At 44.7% G+C, this 25829-nt stretch overlaps 1 protein-coding gene across 6 annotated transcripts in view; it reads left to right on the top strand.

The window, feature by feature from the left end:
* YPEL2 (yippee like 2) overlaps nucleotides 1–22553 on the top strand; it is a 72579-nt gene extending 50026 nt beyond the window's left edge. For 5 of the 6 annotated variants that reach the window (XM_032498387.1, XM_014556514.2, XM_032498390.1 and 2 more), the window contains exon 5: nucleotides 2138–6875. In XM_032498387.1, the coding sequence (XP_032354278.1) occupies nucleotides 2138–2227 (90 nt within the window). In that variant the 3' untranslated portion in view covers nucleotides 2228–6875. Of the gene's footprint in view, nucleotides 1–2137; nucleotides 6876–21265 lie in introns of those variants that run through there. The other variant, XM_032498391.1, reaches the window with a different exon arrangement.
* The last annotated feature ends 3276 nt before the right edge of the window (nucleotides 22554–25829 follow it).

Here is a 25829-nt window from a genome sequence, read left to right as displayed (position 1 = left end):
AGGATTCACTCCTTCGACAGAGCTTTTTTTTTTTTTTTTTTTTTCCTCTCATTAAACTTTATTTTAATGGGTCTCAATTCTGTGACAGATTTTTGGTCAAGTTGTTTCCATTAGATACTGATTTTAAAAACTAATAACTTAAAGCTGCCACACACACACACAAAAACAAATGGTCCACGGAATAGTCTCCATTCCTTCTGAAAGGTTTTACAATGTATTGTTATAATTAACCAGTCTTTTACTGTTAAACTTAAATGGCCAATTGAGACAAACAGTTCTGAGTCCATTCTTCCACCGCTGATTAAAACTGGGGTGGCAGGTATTGGGAATAATATTCATCCTGCCTTCTGAGCTTTCTTGGGACCTTGCCAGCTTGACATTTTGCAAGTGCCCTGTGCTTGGGAGTGTTGAATTTTTTTCCTTTTTTTTTTTTTCCTTTCTTTTTTCTTCTCTTTCTTTTGTTTTTACTTTTGTTTTGAGTTTTTTTGTTTGTTTAATACGGACCCACTGTCACTTTCCTTTAGTTTTGTTTTTCCTCCCCCCACCCCCTTCCCCGCAAACACACTACTGTGGAACAATAGATCTTATTCCCAAACCACATTCCTCTGTTGTGTACATATCACACACACACACACACACACACACACACACACACACACAGACGGAGCCGGGGGATAATGAGGTGTCAGGGAAATTACTGCTGAGCCCACAGCTCTTGTATGTGTGTGGTGTTTGCACTTTCTCTCAGTGCCCCTCCGCTCTCCACTCTGTGGAATGGTCCTCTCTCAACAAGAGACTCAAGTCTGAACTCTTGTTCTGAGACCTAGAATCCCTGAACTCTAGAATAGGAGATACAGTTCATGCAAATGCTGCCCAGAACCTACTGACAGTAGGATTTAGCTGCCTCCTAATTTGTGGGACTCAGGAGGGAGAGCTGAGGTCCACTGCTCTGCACATCAGGCATCACCATCTGATGGCTCTCTGAAGCCCAGTGTTTTTCAGATGATGCACCAGGATGTTTTATGTGTCTATGTCTGCAAATAGAATATCACCTTAATCTTACACTTATGTGGGACTTCTTTCTGTGGGGCTTATTAGCTGGGAGACCCTGCAGTGCTGAAAGTTTCAGATGATAACCTCCCAGCTGGTTTGTACTGGGTTTTCCCTCTGGAAGCCTGGCAGCTGCATAGGGCTCAAGGGCGGCCAGGTTCTTCTGCCTGGAGTTCACGCAGCTCCTGTCTCCCTGGAGAAAGGCAGTGAGGGGAAAACAAACTTAACACATCTGACGTGGAAATAGCAAGATAAGAAATAGAAAAGAGACCCATGTTTGGCCTCACAATATACTTTGTTTCTCTCCCTGCCTGTCTTCTCTAAGCCTAACAAAGCCCAGTTTAAAATAATGACAGGGGAACTTGGTGGATACAGCCATGGGGCAGATTTCTGGTTAGCATCAGAAACCAAGTGCCCCTGAGATTTTATTTATATGTATAAATATTATAATCTATTCATTCATTCATTTAGCAGTTATTATTAAAGATCTGTTATGTGCCAAGGAGTTTCTAGGCACTAAGGATCTATCAATGAACAAAACATGAAAATCTCTGCCTTCCATGAAGTTTATATTGAGGCAGTGGGAGGCAGACAATACACAAAGTAGGTATGCACGTTATACTGCATGTTTGAACATGACAAGTGTTGGGGAGAAAAATAAAGCAGGACAAGACGGAGATACAGGGAAGGATTGCTGCAGGGAAAGTGGTGATTTTCAGTAAAGTCATTGGGAAAGAGCTGACTGAGATGGTGATGTTTGGGCAAAGAAGCGAATGAGCAAAGATCCTGAAAAAACCCGATTGCAAATACTGAGAAAATATTTAGAATATTTAAATCATGTCTATTTAAATTTAGAATATTTAAATTTAAAAATATTTAAATTCTCTTGTAAATGTTGTGGAAGTCCTGGCATTGCCTCAGTGCTGTAGTTAAGCGAAGGGGACATAGCGTGCTTGAGTGGTGGAAATTCTCTCAGGGCATCTGTGTGGAGCTGGGGCCAGACTTCAGTGGTCCTGATGCCTGTCATCGGCCCCACCTTTGCTCCAGCAGTCACCTGGTGTCTTTTCTCTTCCTTTGTGTTTCCTAGGAACATGCCTTTGAAAGCAGCCAGAAATATAAAGAAGGCAAATACATCATTGAGCTAGCACACATGATCAAGGACAATGGCTGGGACTGAGCAGAGAGCATCTCCCCAATCCAGTGTCCGCGTGAACGCCATCCAACCGAACATTCTACCCAAGCGTGAGAGAGTGACTGAACACTTGGTTCCATCCATTTAGGGGCCTTGCCATCTGGGGCATTCTCCCATCCTGACGCCATCTTTCTGGTGACCGGCCTCTAAATCGCTGTCTCTCTGTCTCTTTGCTTTGTATCTGTTTGTGAGTTGATCCTGGCTTCTCTCTCTGTTTGAGTGTTGGCTGAAAACGAAACAACAAAAGGAACAGATGTCTGTCCGCATGGTGGCAGCCCACTTTGAGAAGGGCCCCGAGGCCCAGGAAGAGCTGCCTGATGGCCTCTTGTCAGGAGAACAGTGGCACAGCACGGGGGTGTGAGGACGAGGGGAACCGCGAGGGTCCCGGGGTGGGGAGGGGATGGGAAGGGAGAGGTAGGAACAAAATTGTGCTGCTCCTGGAGACCTGGTAACTAGGCTTGAAATGGTCGACTTGTCTAAATGGACAAAGAGAAAAAAAAAATACCTCATGGCTGCATTCTCTGATCAGAAGCTTCTGTTCCTGACACCAAATGTGCCAGGTTAGCGAATGAGCACAAGAAATAGCCCTCATTCTGGCTGGTGGGGCAGGCGCCCGGTTCTCCTGGGCCGAGCCGGGGAGTGTCCTGGCAGCAGTGAGAGACTCGGCAAAAGCCCAGGTCGTTTTGAGGACCCTGATGCCTCACTGCTCCTCTGGGTAATCTTCTTTGCCTCTTCAGCCGCTGTACAGGGGAGGGGACTGCCCATTTGCAATGGGTGCAAGTTCCAAACATCCCAAAGGCTTTGACCAGCAACCAAGTAAAATCAGTAACTGAGGAGAACAGGGAACAAAGCGGGGCAGGGTGCTGCTTGGGAGCTCCTGCAGAAGTGGCTCAGACAGTGGGCCAGAGAAAATACAAAGTAGAACCAGTTAGCAATTCTGACTGACCTTTTTTCTGAACCTTAGTAAGAGAAGAGCATTGTGGCAAGGAAGTGGGGTGGGGTAGGGCATTGCCGGGAATAGTTTAGGTTTGAACCATTACAAGTCAGGTGCATCTTTCTTCTTTGGTTTGCTGTGGCTTCACTGACATCAGCGATTCTTTGTACGTAGAGTTTGGGGGTGTTTTTCTCCAGTTCTGTCGTGGTAGATCGTGGAAAGTGAAGTCCCAAGGCTTCAAGCTTAGTGATAACCTGGCTGGCAGATTCCTCATGCTCCTACCCGTCCTCCTTGTTCTCGTGTGGGGAGAAGTCTGTCAGTATGTTCCAGCAACGAGGATGGCTTAGATTTGATGTCAGACATCCAGTATTACCACCCCCCACCACCTTCCCCATCCGAAGTTGTGTCAGGGAAGTGGAGAACAAATCCCTGTAAGGCTCATGAGAGAGAGAGAGAGAAAGAAGTTCGTTACATTTAATCAACACTGTGAAGTCTGTTTGTTCTACAGCAGTTTAGCCAGTACGCCTTGCCTGACCGAAAACTCATTTAACTGAGTTAATTTCATCGCTGAGGCCGAAAATACTATTATTGCTAAGATAGGTGTAGGTTATGTTAGGTAATTCTCAGCATTTCATTCCCCAAGTAGGCTGAGCCCGTAAGGAAAGTTCACCTGAAAAGTCACGAAGGAGTGAGTTCGTGGAGACAAGAATCTGTAAAATTCTTACCAAGATTAAAGCAGCCAACGCAGGACGTTGTCAGAGTTGCACCACATTTCCAGAGGCAGTGAGTCTCTTGCGGAAATGCCCTTTTTTGTATCTCTGTGCTGAATACCAAAGGAGGGCCCCGAGGTGGGGGTGGTCCTGCCCTGCAAGCTGGGTACCCCAGGGTTAGCAGTAGCCTGCTTCTTTAGACAGAAAGGATTCTTTAAAAATCTGATTTTGTTCCCAAAGGTTTCTTGCCCTCATCTTTTGGTGCTTTAGTAGCCCTGGGAGATTAAGTTGTTCTCCCCACGTTATTAAGAAGCAGAATGAGGTTCAGAAGAAGTCTTTCATTTCTGATCCCAGAGAAACAGTTCCTCTGGCTCCCAGGCCCAAGATCTCAAAAAAAAAAAAAAAAAAAAAAAAAATTTTTTTTTCCAACTTTTACATTCCTAAGCTGGCTTGCCAGCACAGAAATCACAGATTCCCCTCTCCATCCACCCTGAAGGTAGTGGCCCTCATGTGTGTATTCTGGTTAGCCCCTTTACTCAGGGAGAGTCCTGGCTGTTGGCAGTCCTTTCCATAAAAAGAAAATGGTGGTTAAACATGGGTAGGTGTTTTATCTTGAAAACTGAAAAATGGAGTGTGGTTACACAGAAACTGGACATGGGGTGCCCTAGAATTTTCAAGGGGCAGAACAATGTGCCACTGTTCTTCCGTGGGATGGGCCTCTGCCTGTTGCATGGATCAGAGCAGACCCTGGTTCTGGTGTTTTCTCAGTTACTATCCATTGAGTAGCCAGTGGGTGCAGGGCGCCCTAGTTGGTGCGAGAGATCTGAGCAGAATGTTGGTTTTTCTGCAACTACAAGGGAATTTAAAAAAAAAAAGAAAGAAAGAAAAAAAACCAACTCATTAGGCTTTCCCTTTGTGTCAATGAAACCAAAAGTGCTTCTTATAACTTTAGCTCCATTCCTGGCTTGTCTGTCTAACATCCAGTAGTATTGGAGAGATGGAGATGCATCAACTCAAGGCCTCAGTCAGTTCATTTTTTAATTTCCTCACCAAATTATCGACTCAGAGCATAACCAAAGACCTCGTCCATTCACCCCTGGTCGGTTCGGGGAATTGGAGTTCAATGGGAAAGCTTGGGTGGGGTGCGGGGAGTAGGGAAGGGGAGAGGGTGACGTGGGGAAGGGAAAGGCATGAAGTTCTATACCTCAGCCAGCAGCTGCCATCATTTTCAACTGAAGTCCAGCCGTCAGACTCTCTTTCCATCTCCCCTGTGCCACCCCGGGTCACATGGCCTTGGTGGCCCAGAGTTAGAACCGGCCCCGCCCCCCGGGATATTAGTCTCAGGCTGCTGATGGGTTGACTGGACATACACGAATCACAGCCGAGCTTGGTGTCTGCAGATTGTCAGCTGGGCCTGACTGAGTGCTCCCCCAACTCCTATGACAGTAAGATCCTGGAGGTAGGATGGAGTGACTCTTTACTGGTGGATCAGTGTGTGAAAGAGAGGTGTCCCCTTTACAAAAAGATTTGCAAGTGGATATATAAGAAACAGTTGCTTGTGAAATATACTTTTGTAAATAATATTTAATTTTTTAAATAATATATTTGGTGCTGTCTTCTCAGATCCCCTGAGAGCACTTTTTATTTTCATTTTTAAATTCTGTGGTTTCCTCAGCATTTCTTGAAGTATATTTTAAGGGAAACAGTGATTGATCACCAATATACTCTTTTTTTTTAAAAAAAAAGATCTCCATCACTTTAGTCTGGACGGAGGCAATAAAGCAGTGCCTCTGCATTTTTTTTCCCCAGTGGAACAGACTCTGCAGTACATTACCAGATTGAGAATTAAAATATTTTCTTGGCCCATTATTGGCTAGAAAAGAAAATAAATAAAATCAAATAAATTTATCAACAACTTAGAGTGATTCCTCTTGTTGGAAGAATTTCCAACAGATGGGAGTCTTGTTTTTAAGTATGTGTCTGTGTGTGTGTGTGTGTGTGTGTAAGCACTTTGAATTGTGCCTCCTGTTTTCGTTTTTAACTGGGGACACTATACCTACAGTTTACACCTTGGGCACATAAGATTTTTCTTCTCTTTCACTCTGGTGGTTGTTTCTGAGTGGACCAGCAGCACAGACCTCGAGGATTTTGTGTTCCCGAGCATGGAGCTGTTGCCTGTTGGCCCCTTTGTCTCTCTTTGTGTGCTCAGCTTTTACAGACTGTAAGGAAGTTAGTTGTTTGTGTTTCTCACTGAGATGTGAGTGTACTCATCATGGATCCAGGGCTCTCGTTATGGAAGCCACACCATCCACATCATGTTAAACATAAAGTTGGTCTGGGTTGAAGGAATGTCAACATGATACACATACCTTGTAGGTAAACAGCTTTTTTTTTTAAATTTTTTTTTAAGGTCAGATTGCCTCAGGTTCAGGAAGAGGCTGGGAAATCAAATCTTGAACACAATCAACTTACATATTTTAAAAAAGTCTGCCTCGAACGAGAAAACATGCTAGTGGTCTAGGTAGAGGAAAGAGATATTTAGTATTCAAAATAAAAATACAGTCATGAAATCCTGCCAGCAGTGAAAGGTAAAAGCCAAGAAGAAACAAGCTGTTCTCATATTACCAAATTCTATCTGCCGTGTGTTTCTGTATAACATTTTGGTGAAAGTCAGTGAGTCAGTTCCCTTTTCCAACCTGCAGAGACTATCTTTCAGTACAGAATCTGTCTATTTATGCCTGTGTTTACAAACTGTATTTGTTGGGTTTGGGTTTTGTTTTTCTTTTACCTTTTTTTTTTTTTTTTTAGTGGCATTTCCAGGTCACTTTGCTTCAATGACAAAGATGATTTTTTTTTTCAAATAATTTGTCTTCACCTTTTCCTGTATTTGTACATAGTGATTCAGTATTAGAGAAAAGTGCATTGTTTCTGTCATATTTCCAATCTGTGTTGGTGCTCATTTGAGAAAATAAAAGTTTTCAAATATTAATTCTTTGGAGGGCTCATTTGTCTCAATTGACCCAGCAGTTCTGTGTCTTGCCATTTACCATTTAAAGCAACTGAAAGGCCTGCAGGAGGTCGTGTTAAACCCCATTCACAGATCTGTCAGCTGAGACCCTGAGGGGTTATATTCTCCAAGGACAAGTTGGCTGATTAATGAATACAAATCAGGTCTCCTGCTTATGTACAAAAACTTCTGGCTTTAGAGATCAGAAGTGCAGGAGTGACCTTTTATCATTTCTGTCTACTGAAGCCCATTTTCTTAGATTCTGCAACCTTTTTTTGTTTATGCCATTTTCTTTGGTGGAGAAAGAATTGCATTAGATGAAGGGGAAAAAGAAACAGAACAACAAAATAATGTCAAAAAGAGGCAGCATTATCTCTGAATGATTGGCTAACAGAGGGAGATAAATAGTTACAATGTGTGGAAAATCAAGTCTTCTCACTCTCTGGACAAATATTAAGCATCCATTAGATTTTAACTGGGCAAGGCAGATTCAACCATCCTGTAAAGCAGCTATTTTTGTTTCCCAAGTATGTTTCCTCCAGTCTCGTCCATATGCACACACAGTCTTGCATATCCAGCCATTGTAAGAACAGTTTTGTATTCTGGTGGCCTCATTTAACAGGCCAAACAAATTTGCCTGGACATCATCAACTCATACTCAATTTTAAAGCACTTTTTCAAAAGCTTGCCTCCATAACTGGTGAAGTTCCCACCTAAAGCAAAACTTCATTAAAGCTACACACGTTGATGTGTTTGTGTGTTTTCACATTGGCGATAATATTTTAAAAGTCCTATGAAATAGGAAATACCTTCTCTACTCTCCTAGAATTTTTACTTGCCCGTTCTGGGCCCACCTACAGTTGATTTTTGTTTGTCCTTGAGTGCATTATCTTCTTCCTGTGACCTGTTTTGGTTCGGTGGCTATGCCTGTTATCATTTCTTCGTTTGCCTTTGGCAGGCAGGGAGGAGAGAAAAGATAACGCGTGTAGGAGACAACCAGTCTCAAACCAGCGATGCTTGGATCCCCCTCACCCTTCCAAGCTCTCATAGCCTACAGGGGCTGTCTAGGAGATCAGGCTGGAAGAAAGTGAGGGGAGAGCTCTGATGTTCACTGAGAGCCTGGTTTGCACCAGACTCTGTGTTGGGTGCTTAGTGTATGTGACTAAGAGGTACAAGGTACTTCCTAGGAGCTATTAACCACCTGTGGGAAAGCAATGACAAATGCTGATCATCTGCACTGGGTAGCTGATGAAACTGAGGTTTGTAAGGTTTCCTAGCTAATGACGGGGTCAGGAATCATAGCCCGTCTGACTTCACAGCCCTGTGTTCTTTCCCTATATTATGCTCCCAATTTCAGCCTCTCTCTTCCTCCAGCCTTAATTCTAGCATGGCTTCACAGGACCCTTACCCATCTGCCCACCATGACTGCTTAGTAAGTAAGTGTTCAGGGGATGCAAAATAGAAAATTAATGTAAACAAAGCCACAAAGTTCATTGCTACCTGAAAGGTATTGTGTATTCCATAGCTGAATATAATAAGCAGGGCTTTATTGTTTTTTAATGCCCTGCAGTGGATTACATATGTCATCTTTGGCCTCTCAATAGCAGGTATTTACTGAATTAATGTGAATGGTGGAGAATTGGCAGCATAAAAAAATCTGTTTAACATGTTAGTTTCCCTAAGACAAGAATGGAGAAGTTAGCGTTAAATGTTACATGAAGTAAATGGTCATACCGTGAACAGTCAGCTTATTAATTTGCATTTATTTATTCAGATAGCACTTTTTGGACATCTAATGTGCCTAGTCCAGGCAAGAAACTAACCCCAGAGAGCAGAAAATCAGGGGTACTAGTTGTGCTGAGTGAGAACAAAGGATTATGCATGGCCTTCCCTACTGTTGGCCAAACATCCAGCCACATGGACCACCACCCTCAGGCAGCTGTTTCCTGCAGAAGCAATTGCTCATAAATCCTTTAATCTGAACCCAATAAATGGCTCGTGTCCTAGAGCAGGGCACAGGGCAAGCACTGAAATTAGAGCACCTGGTTTCAAATACTGGTTTCCCGTAATAAAAAGGCAGTCTATGGAAAGGGCTAGCCCAGTGCCAGTGAGGAGACAATAATAAAATGATTGTTATTATTACGAATTGCTTAAGTCTATTTTGACTTTGAGAATGGGATAAAGAAGACTATTGTGTTTGCTCTATGTGTATGTTACTTGTTTAATTTCTCAACAACCCTGTGAAGCAAATACTCCCATTTTACAGAGGGAGAAACTGATGCTCTAGAGAGCATGAATAACGCGTCCCTTAAAGAGCTGGGATTTTTAACTCTTGCTCTGATTCTGAAGCCCACACCATATCTGTGGCCCCAGTCAGCCATTCAGGAAACAGGAGTAACTATCAAATAGGAAAACTTCTGGAAGATCAGACTCAGCACACACCCAAAATGTCATGGCTATTTTGTTCACTCTTATTTTACTTTTTCATGAAATGGAAACCCTGGCTCTTACATTGGAAGCCAGGAGCTTAGAACTGAGGAAGAGTTGTTGTATTATGCCTTTACTTTATAGGCTTTCAGGCCTGTGATTGCAGCACTATGATTTTTTTGTTTCTCTTGAAGGGAAAAGAAAAAAAAAGTGTTACTTTCAGTTGTTCAGACTGATTTAAAAAGATAAAACTTATCAGTGCGGAAGTAACTAAAGTATTCTAACACATACCAACATCTCTATGGGGCAATTTGGGGCGGGTGCTCCGGCCAGGTTGAAGAAGCCAAGGATTAAAAATTCACATTCTGTGAAGGTTCCTCTAATTCCCAAGTACTGTGGGATCGTTTTTTTGATGAGAGACAGAAGAGCTAGAGAAGCTGAATTTTTCAAGGCATTCGCAAATTATTTGAAAGCTCTGACAGAACTATGGAGGTATATTTATTTGGAATTAAATGTTCGTGATTTATCCCACGCTCAGATCTTAGCAGGGTCAGATGGCTTCGGAGTTGGACAGATGGGGATTTGAAGCCTGACTGACCGCTTAGACATTGGTCTATGAGAGAGGGAGGGAGAGGAAGTCACTGCGATTCTCAGGACTAGTTTCTATCCTTTGTAAACCAGGGGTGCCAGCAACCACACAAGTTATTGTGAGGCTCAGATAATAGCCAGAAAGTGCCCACTACATTGCCCAGACCAAATAGGCCTTAGCATGTGTCACTGTCTGGTTTTTTTTTTTTTTTTTTTTTTCTGGCTGAGTGATTAGAATTCACTGTTATAAGCACTGCTAGCACATAGAACATTTAGGATCCAGTTTTCATCCCTCCAACCCACCTCTGCAAAGGAGACTGACATCCAGGGAGGTTAAGCAACCAGCGCTTGGTCACTGGCCTGGTAAACAACAGAACTGGAACCCAGAGCACCCAGGCAGTTAGGCTAATTGTCCCCGCATCACATTGCCAGCTTTTACTTCAAGAGGAGTGTATGTACTTTTATGGAAAGAAAGGAAGGGTGTCAGCTAGAAAAACATCCTTGAATTTTAGGATCCTGTTTGAGATGTTTATAGTAACCATCTTTGGTCATCTTCCATAGAGCTAAAATTGCTCATTATCCTTGTATCCTGGTCTGATGTGAGGGCAACACGTGGAAGAAGCAGCAGAATGTTCTCAGACTTGCTCACCTCCCCAGCCTCCCCTGGGCTGCCCGCCTCCAATTACGAGCCACTTCTCCAGAGCACAGCCACGCAATCACTGCAACCAAGTAGTTCACTCAGGGATGTTTTATTTATGGCTTTAATAATGGAGTCTCTTGGGAAAATTTTGGTTTCCCATTCCCAGAAGCAAAAATTCATCTACAGAACGCTCTTGAAATTTATTACTGTTTTTTTCTCCCCTACCACATTCTTTGAGCCACCTTAATAGAGTTTAAAACATCCCTTCACAAAAGTAGGATAATTTGAGCTGGCGTTCATTTGGCTGGTATGTTCTGCACCGAGCCAGCACGGTGTCGGAAATTGAAAAATATAAGTTGATAATGCTGCTGTTGACATAATCTGACACCGAGCATGGTGTTTATTATGAAAACTGTCACTAATCCAACAGGAGCTTGTTTTAGCTTTATCCAGTTCCCAAACCCTATTTCCATTGGAAGAACAGCACCCACATCTCCTGGAGGCACTCCGGGTTGCAGTTGTTTCCATGGTGATGAGACGTACCCAAGGCTCAGGTTTCATTTTGGTTTTATATCTCAGTATTATAAAGAAGTGGTACCAGTGAGAAAGCCGGCCATCTGAGGGAGCAGGGCTGAGGAAAGAGAGAGCCCTGGCTGTAGGAGGGAGCTCTGGGAGTTTCTGTTTAACCAGAGGAGTGGGTAGTCATCTTGCAAAGAAAAGGTCAGAGTTACCACTGAGATGACTGGTTTGGACCTGTTGTGTCCTCTGCCTCAGATACTTCATCTTGCCTTGGGTAGAGCTAGATTTAGCCCAAGGGAAGCTCGCCTGAAAGAGATAAGGCAGGTAGAGCTCAACAGAAGAATGCAGAGATTTTTTTCTGCCTGTGGGCAGGAGACTACCAGGCAGAGGGGATTAAAAAGCAGGCTTCCAGGCTCTAGTTTGCTGTGTGACCTTGGATAGGTTGGTTCCCTTCTGAGGCTCAGTTGAGTCCTCTGTAAAAGAGGGCTGCTGTAAGGACAAAGTGAGATAATGCCTGGCACCTGAGAGCTAAAAAAAAAAAAATGCTGATTAGTGTTCCTTTAGTGAAGGCAAGGCATGGGTGTATGATATTCGAAGTGGGAAAATGCATGTGAACCACTGGTCAGATGACAAGGGTTGTTAGGCTCATTTATAATGATCCTCCTCTTTGCATGCACTTTCTGACCATGTTTTTTTTATTTCTTTATGTCTGTATATTTAACAAATACTCAATATCCCCAAATACAATAACTTAACGTGTTCTCTCAACTAGTCTTTAGGAGCCAGGAGTGAGCTAGGGATAAACAGATGAGGTCCCTGCCCTCAGGGAGTTTTCTTTCTTTTTTTTTTTTTTTTTTGGCGGAGGGTGGGGGGTGGGGCGGGGGCAGTAATTCGGTTTATTTATTTATTTTTAGAGAAGGTACTAGGAATTAAATCCAGGACCTCTGATACATGCTAAGCATGGGCTCTACCCCTTGAGCTACACCCTCCCCACCCCCAGGGAGCTTTCTCAATCTCTTCAGGGAATGCTTGTTTATTTAACAAGGGGGAGTGAAGGTTGCCCACTGAAGAAAAGGTCAGAGTTAGACAGGAATTCCTGGTCTGGACTAGAAAGCAATGTTCTAGAAAGGGTTCCCAGGGGCCCCTTGCCGCCCGTCTTCCACTGGGTCCTTGTAGCACTTGGCCCAGGCCTCTGTGGCGGTCTTCACCAGGTTGATTGTCCGTCTCCTTCCCTAAGACTTCCTCCTGGGCAGGGACCCAGACTCTAGAGCTGGCCAGTGAAAAGCTGATGAACTGATGGTCTTCCAACAAAAGAATTCTTTTCGACCCCAGTGCAAAAGGAAATTAGTGACATTCATCGAATATATGGTGGGGGTGGGGGTGCAACTTGCTTTGGCTTTTACCTTCATTCCATTGGAAACAAGGTACAAGAGAGAAGTTTAGAAGGCAGGAAATGTAACTAACGTGGGAAATCTCCTGGTGGGAGTGAAGGTTCTCAAATGGTTTCATTCAGTCTAACCAAGTTCAAGTGCTGGGAGTGTCGGGTAGCTGGCAGTCACTCCCGTAACAGCAAGGAGGAGGATGTCTCCTCCTGGTGTATGTTGGACAAAGAGCTGAGCAAAGTCTTAGGGAATCAAAGTTGAGTCATTTTAGCTGGCTGGTCAGAGGGTGATGTGCTATCTGCTACCCAAGGAAAGTCCTCACCAGTATGGCCTGGACACAGGCAATGCAAGGTTGCCCATCACTCGATCACAGGCTGGGAAGTGGTGAACATGGACCCTAATCCTTCCTGTGGGTCCCTTTATGTTCAGCCTCTGCATCTCCAGGCCCCACTATTCTCTCTGATCCTTTCCTCTTCCTCTCTCTTCCCTACTCTCTTCAGGTCTAGGGAGCTGTATTGTTCTATGAGTTTTGCCAAATGTATACAGTCATGTAACTAATCATCACCGCAATCAAGGGATAGACTCTTTCCATCACCTCAAAAAGTTCCTTCATGTCCCTTTTATAATGAACACACTTCTTCCATCGCCAGCCCCTGACAACCACTGATCTGATTTCTGTTCTGTAGTTTTGCCTTTTCCAGAATACCATACAATATGTATGTAGCCTTCTGAATCTGGATTCTTTTGTAATGCCTTAACATAATTCTTTAGAGGTTCATTCATGTTGTTACATGGCTCAGTATGTCATTCCTTTTTATTTATTTATTACCCACCAGGTGATGAACATTTGTTTTGTTTCCAGTTGCTGGATATTATGAAAAAGCTGCTATTAACATTTGTGGACAGGCTCTTGTATGTATTTTGTATACTTTTTCACTTCTCTTGGGTAGATTCTTAGAAATGAGATTGCTGGATCATATGCAAGTGGATGTTTAAATTTAGAAGAAACTAACAAACTTTTTCCAAAGCAGTTGCATTCCCAGCAGCGGTGCATGAGAGTTCTTGCCAGCACTTGAAATTGTCTATTTGTTTATTTTTCAGTTTAGTCATTCTGATAGATATAGATACTCTTTTTATTTTCTTTCTGATTTCTCCTGCCACATTTCTCCCTTGGGATGAATGTGCAGAAAATCCTATCTGACCAAATAAAGTAAAACCAAGAGGAAATTGAAGAGTAACTTCACATAATAAACAAAAACATATTTTGCTTCATAAGAAAACATAAAGGCAAGAATGAAAAAATAAAGAAGAGAGAGAGCAGGTGTTGGGAAGAGGGACCCAGGTATGGGATCTCACAATCTTTCCAGCCTGATTTCTTTCTTCTTTTTCTTTTTTCTTTTTTTTAATGGAGGTACTAGGGATTGAACCCAGGACCTCCTGCATGCTAAGCATGCTTTCTACCACTGAGCTATACCCTCCCCTCCTGGCCAAATTTTCTGATTAATCCATTTGGAAAAATCCACTTCTGCTCTCTGCATAGATGATAAAACCAATCACTTTCTGTTAACTCCTGTTTTCCAACCTAGGCTCCTTTAAACCAGAAATGCCAGCTCTCCCAGAAAGATAGTTGGGACAATAGCATTGCTAAAATAGCCACATGTAACATGATTATAAAAGGTTGTACATTCAAAGCAAGTCCTCACCCTTGACCCAAAATTATGTTTTTTGTTTTTTTTTTTTAGTTCTTTAGAAAATGATGTGACATGAAGAGTCTTTGAATTCTTTTGAGCAATCATCTTGTTCTTTTCCTTGTCGCTTCTCATTCACTTCATTGGCACACACATTTGTGGGATAATCTTGCAATTTATGTCTTGGCCATTTAGTTTGAGGTTCCATTGAGACTGTCATGACCTCTAATAAAAGAGGCTGCTTGAATAGAGATCTAGAAAACTCAGGTCTGAAACAGAGACTGCAACACCCTCATGTATGAAAATTGAAAGGAGGGCACTTCCTCCAGCTGGGTTTGGGACCCACACCGGGGATTTTGTTTACCTAAGGTCACTTTGTACACCTCTGTGCAGCCTGCAGAAGGAAAAAAGCACCCTACAGCCAGCCCTGACATTCTGTGTCCCACTTCCTTTCCTCCAAGGAGAAATTGCTGCTCGTATCCAAAACTGCCTACACCAATCACCTCTCTTTTACCAAACGCAAGGGAGAGCCAGGGGGCAGAGGGACAGGAACTTTGAATTCAGGTAATCTGCTGACTGGTTAGCAAGACTTACTTTTGGTTTCTAAGCAATAAATCATGACTTATAAGCAAAAGGTGACTCCTGCCTTCAGCTGTCACCTGCTTCCATATTCCCCAAGTCATGACCCAATACTTTGACGAATGGAGAGTGTGCTGAAATTGAGCCTTCGTGTTTGAGAACCAGACTCCAGACATTTGGTTCAAAAAGTGATGGTGACACAATGGGGTCAAGCAAAGCTGTCAGGAAAATAGCTACTAATAATAGCACATATGTACTGAGCACTAGCTCTGTGCCAGCCACCAAATGCTCCACATGGTCTTTTTTTTATTAGCCCTCACATTAGCCCTGTGATAGGTCCTATTATTAACTCAGTTTTATAGTAGAGAAAACTGAGGCTTAGTGAGAGGGTAACTTCCTTAAGAGCCCACCCGTAGCTAGCAGATGGTAGTCCCAGGTTTTAAAACCAGGTAATGTGAGTCCTTTTTGTTAGCTACTATGACATTCAGTCTCAACCAGAGCCCCTCGGCAGCAGGAATCCCCAGGTAGAGAAGTCTGACAATGGGAAAGTGAGGACCAAATGTTGCCCAGATTTTGAAATCTACTTCGAAAATCAATTAATTTCAACAAGTCATTCCTTTACTCATTTAACAAAGATTTATAAATATGCACAGATGCTGGGGATACACAATAGTAACAAGATAACCACGGTTCCCCGCCCTCAAGGACCTTACAATCTTAGAAAGAAACAGTTTGTGAACAGAAAATTATAATAAAAAAAACTACGTGTTTTATCAGTGCTATGAAGGCACAATGCCAAAGAGAGGGAAGCGGTGCCTCTATGGGATTGTGAGAATGAGGAAAGGCTTCACAGAGAAGGCATCTTAGCAACTGAGTCTCAGAGAATAAAGAGGAATCACGGAATAGACAAGGAGAGTGCGTGTGTGCGTGTGCACAGGTGCTCGTGCACATGGGGTGGGGGGGTGTTGCACAGACGAGAAAAGGAAGAAGCGTAGCGTTCATACCTGAGAGCGCGTGTTTGGTCTGCCTGGAACACGGGTTTCAAGGGAAACAGCAGGAGAGAAGGATGAGGCTGGCACCAGGTATTTGAAGGGCCTTATAAGGGTTTTTAACTCACAGGCAACAAGAAACCAATAAAGGATTTTGAGCAGAAGCATGACCTGGTCCGACAGGTGTCAGATCCCAACTTGGTCAGTTATGGAAGGAAGGATAAGAGAGAGGCAGGAAGGCTGGATGGGAGGTAATAGGGAGGCAGGGAGGTAATTTAGGAGGATGGGGCAATTTCAGAGATGAGAAAAGATAAAATGCCACAGGAGGGCAGTGCCCACGGGGATGGGGAGGAAGAGACACCTGAGAGTATGATTAAGACGGCAGAGTCCATGGGATGGAGGATTGTTTCACCGCAAGGTCATGTGGTGTTTAGCCGTCCAGGCTGTGGCTCCAGACAGCACTGGTTCCATACACTTCCTGGCAGTGTGACTTGGCCAGTCAGTGGCCTCAGTGTCCTCATCTCCAGCAAAGCGCTCACAGCAAACGTCAAATGAGAGCCATGCGTCGAGAACAGTGTCTGGCATAGTAAGTGCTCAACAGGTTTTGTGTTTATGTCATAGTGAGAGAAGGGGAGGGATCGAGGCTGGGCCCCACGTTCCTGACCAGGGTCACCGGGTCGACATAAACTAGGTGCAGGCTACCCTCAGGGAGAAGGTCGTAGTCTAGCAGAGCACCTACCAAGAACACCGGGAAACTGGGTTCTAATGGGCCACGGCTAAGATTTGATGTACTTACTGAGCCGTGGAAGTAATCAGTGGCACCCCTGAGTAGCTCCAGGTTCTGGGCAGCCTGGCTCATAAGCAATATTTTTCTGCCTTTGTTCTCAGAAGATATTTTTCAAATATCAAAAATATTTCATGTGATCCTAATGCTCTTAAAGTAATCCCAGATCACCGAAAAAAGTACTAGGAAATGCTCCCTGAAAAGATCATTTCTTCAGATTTCTAAGTTTTCTTTTTTAACGTGACAAAGCTTTTTAGAACTTTCTATGGTTTCCCCCTAGAGACTGAATTCTATCTCCTCGGAATTCTTGGAAATAACTCTAGTGGGAATTTGTACTTGGTGCCTCTATTTTTGCCTTTCAGGGGTAGTTCCTTTCGGTTTGAGTTTCTTTTACTCTCAGGGAGACACTTTGGTACAGATGATTTTCAGCATGTGATGTTAACTTCTTCCCATCTATCCATTCATCCATCCTTTGATCCATCTGTCCACCCATCCACCTACCCATCCAAGACGGACTGTGTGGTTCACCGGTGAAGAGCCTAGAGTTTGCAGCCAGACACACCATTATTAAGCTTTACCGTGCAACACCTAGGAGACCTTGAGGCTGTCAATTAACCCTCTGAACCCTACTCCTTGTTTGTGAAATGAGGGTTCACACAAGTATCTCCTCACATTTCTCTTGTGCAGATTAAATGAAAATGACTACAGGGCTGGGCACGGGCTACACACTCAATCATTGGCAGGTGGTTGCTTTGTCATTCTGCAAACCAGCCATTGTGCCAGGACACAGAGAACACAGCAGTGAATGAGAGAGTTAGGGGCCCTGCCTTCAGGAACATATAGTCTAGAGAATGAGAAAGACATGGAATACGTAATTTCTCCGAAACAATCCCATCTTATTAAACAGCACTACTATTCTACCAGTTTATTAGGTTCAAAATCTAGCAGTCATCTTTGAATTCTCTCTCTCTTTAAAAAAAAACAAAAACTTTTTATTTCACTTTGGGGGGGGGCGGTAATTAGGTTTATTTAGATGGAAGTACCAGGGATCGAACGCAGGACCTTGGGCATGCCTAGCAAGTGCTCTGCCACTGAGCTCTACCCTCCCCTCTGACTTCTCTCTTTCTACCACCCCACTCCCCGGCCCCCATATCTCACCTACGGGTAAGTCCTGTTAGCTCTACCCTCAAAATATATATCTCAAATCTGGCCAGTTTTCACCGTCTCCCCTTATCCGGACTCGGCAACAACCTCCTTACCTGGTCTCCTTACTGTCACCCGTGCGCCTTGTAGCTCATTTCCAAGAATAGCCACAGGGAGCTTTTCAAAACGTAAATCAGACCAGACCTCTGCTTAAAACCCTGTAATTAGAATAACATTCAATCTTCGTGGCCCTACATGCTCTTGCTCCTGCAGTCTAACCACAGCCACACGAAGATCCCTCATCCTGCTGTGCCCGCCTCCTTCTCACTGGTCAGGTCTCTGCTCACATGTCGTCTCCTCAGAAAGGACCGTCTCTGGCCGCCCCACTTCATCACCCTCACCCCATCGCTCCATCCTGTTACCTTGTTTTATTTCCTTCGTATCACTTCTTTTTCTTTTTTTCTCTAACTCCTTTTCCCCTCCCTTCCTTCCATTCTGTCTCTCTTTCTTTTTAAATCTCTACAGATATCTGGTCTCCATGAGGGCTAGAATTTGTCTTCCTGCCCCCATATCCCACGTGACTTGAATAGTACTCGGCACATAGTAACTGCTCCGTAAACATTTTTGAATTACTGATTGAAGAACTGAGTGAGTAATAAAGTGTGTGTGATCACAAGAACAGTTCTGCTGGGGCAGCGTGGTGATGCCTGCTCAACTATGTATTGGAAAAGACTTCCATCTGTCTGAAATTTAAATTCAATCCTGCCTGATGGCAAGAACTTGGACTCGAATTTTCTCAAGATTCCTTCCAATCCAAGATTCTGGGATCCATGCCCTTTACCATGTCCTGAAATGTCCTCTTTTCACCTGGTTTTTTTAGCGATACTCAGATTGAAGAGCTACTGTGGCCAAATGGTTGGTGAAATAGAGACTTGGCCACCATTCTTAAAAGAGCAATCAATCACCTTCCTAAAAGAGGCACTGCCAGAGCTCTGCTCAGGGTGTTTATAGCTGGTACAGAAACAAATGCACCTACTACATTCCATCCACTTTGCATCCCTCTTGGCTAATTCTTACATCCACTCTGCAGAGTACGCATTCTCTTCCTCTTGCATGTAAGGAACCTGAGCCCAGAGGAAACTCCTGACCTGCCCAAGGTCACTAAGCTTGTTACAGTGGGGAGCTGGGATTCAAATCCACAGCTGTCTGGCTCCAACGTCTGGGCTGGTTCCCCAACAGTCTTGAGGGAAAACCTCCATGCAGGTGGTGGATGGCATTGATGTCAACTTAGCCAATGCTAATTGAGGAGAACAATCCTGAGAGAGAGAGCAAGAGAGCAAAGACCCTGATTAGCCTGCGGGTCCAGCAGGAATGATGAGTTTTATCTGTTGCAGGTCACAGCTTTTTGGCTTCTGGAGATCCATAGGCAGGACTGTGGGGACCTTGGAGAAAACTGCTTTCAAAGACATGAGCTGAGCTGGTGAGGGGCAATGTCCTCCCAGTGATGAGAACCTGCCGGGTAACAGGAACAAGGAAGAGTTGGCAGGGAAACAAATGTAGCAGAAAGGCCCTGGGCAGAGGGCAGATGAGTGCTGGGGGTGCGGGAGAAAGGGGAGAGAAGTAAATGTGCGCACGGCAGGACAGCAGGAGACTTGGAAGAAGGGTTTGGTGGCAGCATTCATTCTCCCAGAATGTTCTTCACTGCATCCCTGGCTGAGGGACCCTTTCATTCTTCTTAGAGTCTTTCATTAAGAGAGAAGGGAACTTAGCTGAGCAGTGAGGGGGTACCTTCATGGCCAAATGCCACCAATATTCCATCAGTCAGGTCCTTAACTGTCACCTCCTCAGAATGGCCTCCCCTGACTATGAAATCAGACACCCTCACCACCGCCATCATTCTGTAACTGTACCAAGCTCTTCTCTCACTAGGCATGTCTCACCATTTGAAATACATACCCATTTACTTTCACACTCATTGTCTGGCTCCCACCCCTCCAAGGGCAGAGAGCATCTTTGTTCTATTCACCAATGTCTGTTCAGAACCTCAAACAGTGCTAGTGTGAGGTTAGTGTTCAAACACTATTCGTTTAGTGACTGAAGGAGTGATCGGTGTCTGGGTGGGTGATCTCCATGGCATGTAAATAAATGACAGTGTGCTCATCCCCCTCACCATCTGCATATAAGAAAATCATGTGAGAGTTAATACCAAGGATAGGTCCCAAGGGGACACCAAGAGGTATCGGGGCAGTCCTGCTCCTTTGGCTACTGAGGCGGAGGGGATTCTGGGCTGCTTTTATGGAAGTGAGCCCAAGTCCACTCAGCCTGTCTCTCCTCCCCACCCCAGCCCCCACTCAGTGCCCAGTTGGGGGCAGATCATGCTGGGGCTTGCCCCACTTTGTGCCGCTGGGAGCCCTGGCTGCCTCCCATCAGATATATGCCGGCTGTTGGCAAGCGAGAAGGGAGCAAACTGCAGCAAGAACAAAGTCTGCCACCTTCCCAGACTTGAAGTAGTCGCTGAGGGAAGCCAGCTGGTACTGGGTTAAGGAGACCATTATTTGTCATCTAATAAGCAGGTGTTTGAGGGCAGATCATTTCTCAGCAGGCATGACATTTTGTTTCTCCTTTGGCCTTGCTGATAGCAGGGTTCACCCTGGAGGTCTGGTTGACCTGGTTCTTTGAATGGGGACCTTGAAATGTAGCTAAGCATACAGTCCCTACACTTTGCCTTACCCATTCTTCCTCATGCCATCCTTTTTTTTTTTTTTTAAATACACAATATTTGGGGGTGGGGGTAGTATTTATTTACTTATTTATTTAATGGCAGTACTGGGGATTGAACCCAGGACCTCATGCATGCTAAGCACACACTCTACCACCGAGCTCTACCCTCCCCTGCCATCCTTTGTTTATCAACTCTGAGACCTCCAATAAATGTCATTAGGGAAGATAAATGGAGCCAGAAGACTCCTCACTATGGCCTCAGCAAGACGCATCACAGTCTAGATTGGGCCTCTCTTTGGGACTCTAAATGGTACGAATTCAGAGAAAGGAAACGAGGTTCTACTTGTTCTTGCGAGCTTTCGTGTCAGAGATGTATCTGTCATGGGTCTGCACATTTGGAGATGCTGCCCATTTTCCCCCACGAGTGTGAGGTGCCTGGACATCCTTGGTTTGACCTCATATTTTCCTGACTTTTTATTTTCTGGAAAGAAAATTAAGACTGTTTATTGATCACCTACTATATTCCAGGTACTGTACCAGGATTTTTGCCAAAGTTGTTTCATTTTACTTGTATAAAGCCATTTCAGGATAGATTATTATTCCTTTTATATACATGAGAAGATGGAGATTCAGGAAAATTGAATAAACTTACTAAACCCTCTCAACTGAGAGATTGAGTCAGAATTTGAACTCAGTGCCTGGCTCCTAAATTTGTGTCTTCTTCCCTCTCTAGGGCTAACAAAGAACAAGAATGCTGGAACAGAATATAGGGCAACCCGAATACATTGCTTGTCAGTATGAATTTAATACCAAAGATTGTTCAGCATGTCTGCTTTTACTAGGGAGAGACAGAGGAGGGGGTGGAGAATGGCATGAAAACAATTTTTTTTTTTTTTTTTTTTTTTTTGCCAGGGTTCAGTCTGCTCTTGGCATCCTGTCACATCCAGAGAATCCAAGCCTCTCTAACTAGGCCACCTTGCTGCTGTAGTGTCAGAGAAAAGGTGACCTTGGGAGGGACTAACCCTAGCTTGGCCCAGAACTTCCAACCAGGGTAGCTGAAGGAACTGCATCATTGGATGAAAACTACACTTTTTCAGTGCTACCCAGGAATACCTGTGGGAATAAAGGCTCCAGTAAAATGGAAGATCACCTGCAGGCTTGTCTCCTGCCCTAAACCAAAGGCATCTCAGTAAGACAGAAATCGCAAAGCAGTGCCTTGTCTTAGAGGCCAATCTCTAGCCAGCTGCTCCTTCTGCAGAAAACAAGCCCCCACCTCTGCCTTCTGGGGGGGAACATGAGCTCTCCTGGCCTCAGCAGCCCAGCTCCAGGAAGTTCCCTGCTTCCTTATTTGTGACATATTATTAAACTGTAATCATACCGTGCGTGGAGCCAGCCAGAGCAGTGGCTATTAATAGGGAGGTGAAGAAAGCTGATTCAGGGGGAAGCTGACTTAGACTGGAGGGGAGATCCTGGCCACCTTGGCCTACAATCCTCAGCCAGAGGTCAGCGAGATAGAGGGGGGCGGAAAGACCTGAGCTCTTCTCGTTCCTGGGCCGGAGTCAGCGCAATCTGGATTTCTTAACTTTGCAAATAGAAACCTAAAGAAGTCCTGCTCCAAGGGATATGCAGCCGTCTTTCCCAGGTCCTTAGGGAGTCTCAGAGCCCTGAGGACAAATAGCTTAAATAGCTATGACTCAGCAGAGCAGCAGCTCTTCCCTCTCAATGTCATCAGTCAGTGCGACTTGGAAAGGTGCTGGGCTACCTCTCTGTGGCCTCCCTCAAGTGGGAAGTCAGCTGCCCAGAGCTCTCCATTGGCAGAGATGGCTGAGTAGGGAGATTCTATTTCTAGCTTCTTGATAAGGCTTGGGGAAGTGGGTGTTACAGAAAGATGCCAGCGGAGAGGTGAAGGTCCACAGAGAATGAAGGGCATGTGCAGAAGGGCATAATAATGTGGGAGAAAGTTTTCAATAATTTCTGAAAATGCAATGCCTTTTGCAGGGAGTTAAATCTTAGCCGTTTGGTAGACTTGCCATCATCTGGCAGCTGGAAGCAAGCTAGAGTCCAAAATTTGGCCCACAGTGTATCACAGGAAAGCTACAACTGCTCCTGGATGCTGGGTTCAGAGCATCCCTTACTCTGTACCAGGCACAGAACACATGCTCTACAGATGTTGTGACATTTCGTCTGCACCAACCCGCAGGTGGGTACTATCACCTCTCTTCCCAGAGGGAAAAAAGTGAGATTCAAAAAAGTAAAGTGACTTGGTCAAAGATAGGAGTCAAAGATAGGAGTCAAAACTAGGTCTGTCTGAGGCTAGAGGAAAAGCCAGGCTTTGTGCCCAAAGCACATCCGATCTTCTCTGCTGCTTCTACCTTGACCCAGTCGTCCCCGCTCCGTAGCTACACCAGTACCCGCATGGAGGACAAGGTGATAAAGGACTGTGTGTGCGTGTTGCTGGGAGGTGCTGAGAAGTGGGGCAGTGGTATGTTGTCATCTTCTCCCCTTCCTTTCAGTTGGTTAGGCATGCCTAGGTATGTTTCCTCAAAGTAGATTCACTTTGGTTCCCAGATCTCTGAAGAAGGAGGTTCAGATGAAGTTAGGATGTGGGAGATTTTTTTTCCCCCTTCCTACCTAAAAATAACTACTAAGCACCTATTGGGCTCAGCTCTGGGTGGCCTGGGCACGTTCAGGTCATAGAACAATTGAATGATGTCATTGATCTGGTATTTTTCTCTGCTGTTTTGCACGTTTCCTAGGAACTATCCGCATGTGTATATCTCTTTAGAGTTACACAGGTGTCATAATCTTATAGGCATCTATAAAATACCTCTTCACAGAAAAGAAAGAAGTGACTTTCCTTCCTTGTCATGTGGGCCACTTTCCGAACCTGAAAGAGATCCTGGGGCCCCAAACATCAGGTCCTAAGCTCTAGCAAATACATCAGGTGAGAGTTTCGGCCCCCAGCTCTCAGGGTGGCTCCACAGAGATGGGACCAGACCAGGCTTGGGTGATTTCCAAGTCCTCAGGCAATAGAGCATCTAAGTGATTGTTTTGGGGTCTTATGCATTCTTTTGGTCAATTCTCTTTTCTTCCTTTTTTTTTTTTTTTTTTTTTTTTTTGAAAGGCAAACAAGTAGCCTGACAAACAGCAATGACAGTCAACAGGATGGTGGCAGCATCCATGTTCAGACAGCAGCCTCCTCTCACTGTACTCAAAGTTAATTAATTCCCACTCTACCTTGAACTAGGTCACCTGCAGGTCTGTGCTGGGGCCTGACCCGGCTGGCAGGGGAGGGTATTTCTAATCTGGCTCTCGGTGTGCTGTTCTGGGCGTGGGGGTGGAGAAGAGGGTATGTTTCACCTTTGCGTGGGATCGTCTCTCCTCTTCTCCTACTGGGAGGTGACCGTTTTCAGATCTGTAGGTGGGGAGGAAAATCTTCTCTTCCAAAAATAATCTCTTTCTGCAGTGGGGTTTGAAGCTGGACCAGGCTGCTTATGCTATTTTTACCCAGCTTGCAGTTCAGGGTGTAAATAGCAACTCTGGCTGTTTTTTTTCCCACAGCTGACAACAGAGTCGACCTCTTCGAGGCAAAGGCATTCTGGCGTTTTGCAGAGAGGAAACCCAGCAAAGATTGTCCTCGGGCCCCGGGGATGATTCCTTGACCACTGGGTCAGTACGTAAACAGGGGTGGCATCTCTGTGGTTTTATCGTCTCCGGCTCAGCTGTAAACACTAAGCCCCAGATAGCTGCTTGGCTGAGGCTGATTTTCCAGAAGCTCAATGCGGAATCACGAGGGAGAGGCCAGCGCACAAATCTCGAGTTTTGGCCTGAGCACTGACGGTTCCAGGAGCTTGAGCAGCTCCAGGCCCCCTCTGGCTGCCTCCTTGCCCTGCCTCTTGCATTGGTAAACACTTCCTCCGAGGTTGCTGCCCTTGGAGGGTTTCTTGCCCCAAACTCACCAGATCAGGAGCTAAGGAAAGATGGGGGGAAAAAATCCACTTGAGGCTGCTCAGATGACAGAATGTCTCTAACAATAGATACCTCCTACTTCTCAAGTAGGCCCCGCAGTCTTCAGTGTTGGAAAGTGTCATTTAGAGGTCATGGTAGGGGAACCGGCTCCCTTCATGTTGCATGTGAGCAGAAGCTGTGAGAAACTAACCAAAGCCTTGGATTATGCCTCCAGTTGGCTTGGGTGAGGTGGGTGGGAAGTTCAGCTTTACCACGGACCTTCACTACTGCCGATGAACAAGATAAACCAGAGAAGACTGAGACGTGTCCATCACAGCTGGCAATTCCCCAATTGCTTCTCGTCAGGGGAATGAATAAACTTCAGTGGCTTTTCTCTGAGGCCAAGTTTTTTACCCAAATCTTTCCCTGGGGTCTTTGGTCTGAAATTAGAAAGGGCTTATGAGTCAGCTCCTTGCTATGAATTACACAGCAAGTCCTTATGGAACTGCCCGTTCCCTTTCTCTAGGTACACATCAAGTAGAGAATTTCTCAAATATCTACCATCTACTCAGAATTGGGCATTTAGGCACACGTTTCAAGTTTCAGGTTCTTCCAGCAGATGACGTGGGGGCTAAGAAAAGGACTGGAGGACAGGTAAGCAGCTGAGTAATCCCCAAATCTGCTTTTTTGGAAGTGGTTTCTGCGTAGCTCCTTGAAATTGATTGTGGGCAGCTGTTAATTGCAAAACGCATTGCCAATTATTGATAGCTAAAGTGGCATTGGAGAACTTCTCATGGTACAAATTGGGGCAGGTAATAGCTAAGAAAAGAGCTTTGCATTTGCTAAGAGAGGATGGGAACATGTTATTTCAATCTGGGTCTCCATCGTTGGCTTGGGTTCTCTCCCAGTTCTGGCCAGTGACCTTCAGCAAGAAGTCCATTAAGGGAGCTTCTCAGGATGAGATCAAAGCTTTGTCTTAGCAGCCACATAAGAGGAGATCCATGCTGGCATCAGGGCATCCTGGTCCTCACTGTGTTCAGAGTCACATTAAACATCCAGCACCACAGTTTTCAGTAAAACCTATTAAATTGTACATGTATTGTAGGCTAATGGGGGGGTTGTTATTGTCCAGTTGATGTAATTTATTTGTCGACCAAACTTCAAATTAACAAACAATGTTTTTTTTGGGAAAGCCTCTTGAAGCCTGAATGGGAAATGTTTACCTTAAAAAACAAACAAACAAAAAACCCCAAAACAAAACAACAAACAAACAAAACCTGGAGCAGGATAAAGTGCCCTGGTGAATAAAACAAAAAGCACGTGGCAACAAACTGACCATTTGTTTCGGAAAATGCCTCCAGCCCCAGCCTTGACACTGGCAAAACTGGGAACAGTAACAGACTTCCTGTCAAGTATTTCCCTAGATTTCCTGGAATCCAATCTGAAGTGCCGTTTCCCCTGTGCCACCAAGGAGTTAAACTTTGGCTCTGCTCTCCGGTGACTAATAGGCACCGTGTGGCTCTGAGAT

This window comes from Camelus ferus, chromosome 16 (genome assembly GCF_009834535.1).
Source record: "Camelus ferus isolate YT-003-E chromosome 16, BCGSAC_Cfer_1.0, whole genome shotgun sequence".
In the NCBI taxonomy this organism is placed as follows: domain Eukaryota; kingdom Metazoa; phylum Chordata; class Mammalia; order Artiodactyla; family Camelidae; genus Camelus; species Camelus ferus.
This window is presented reverse-complemented; position numbering and strand designations above follow the sequence as displayed.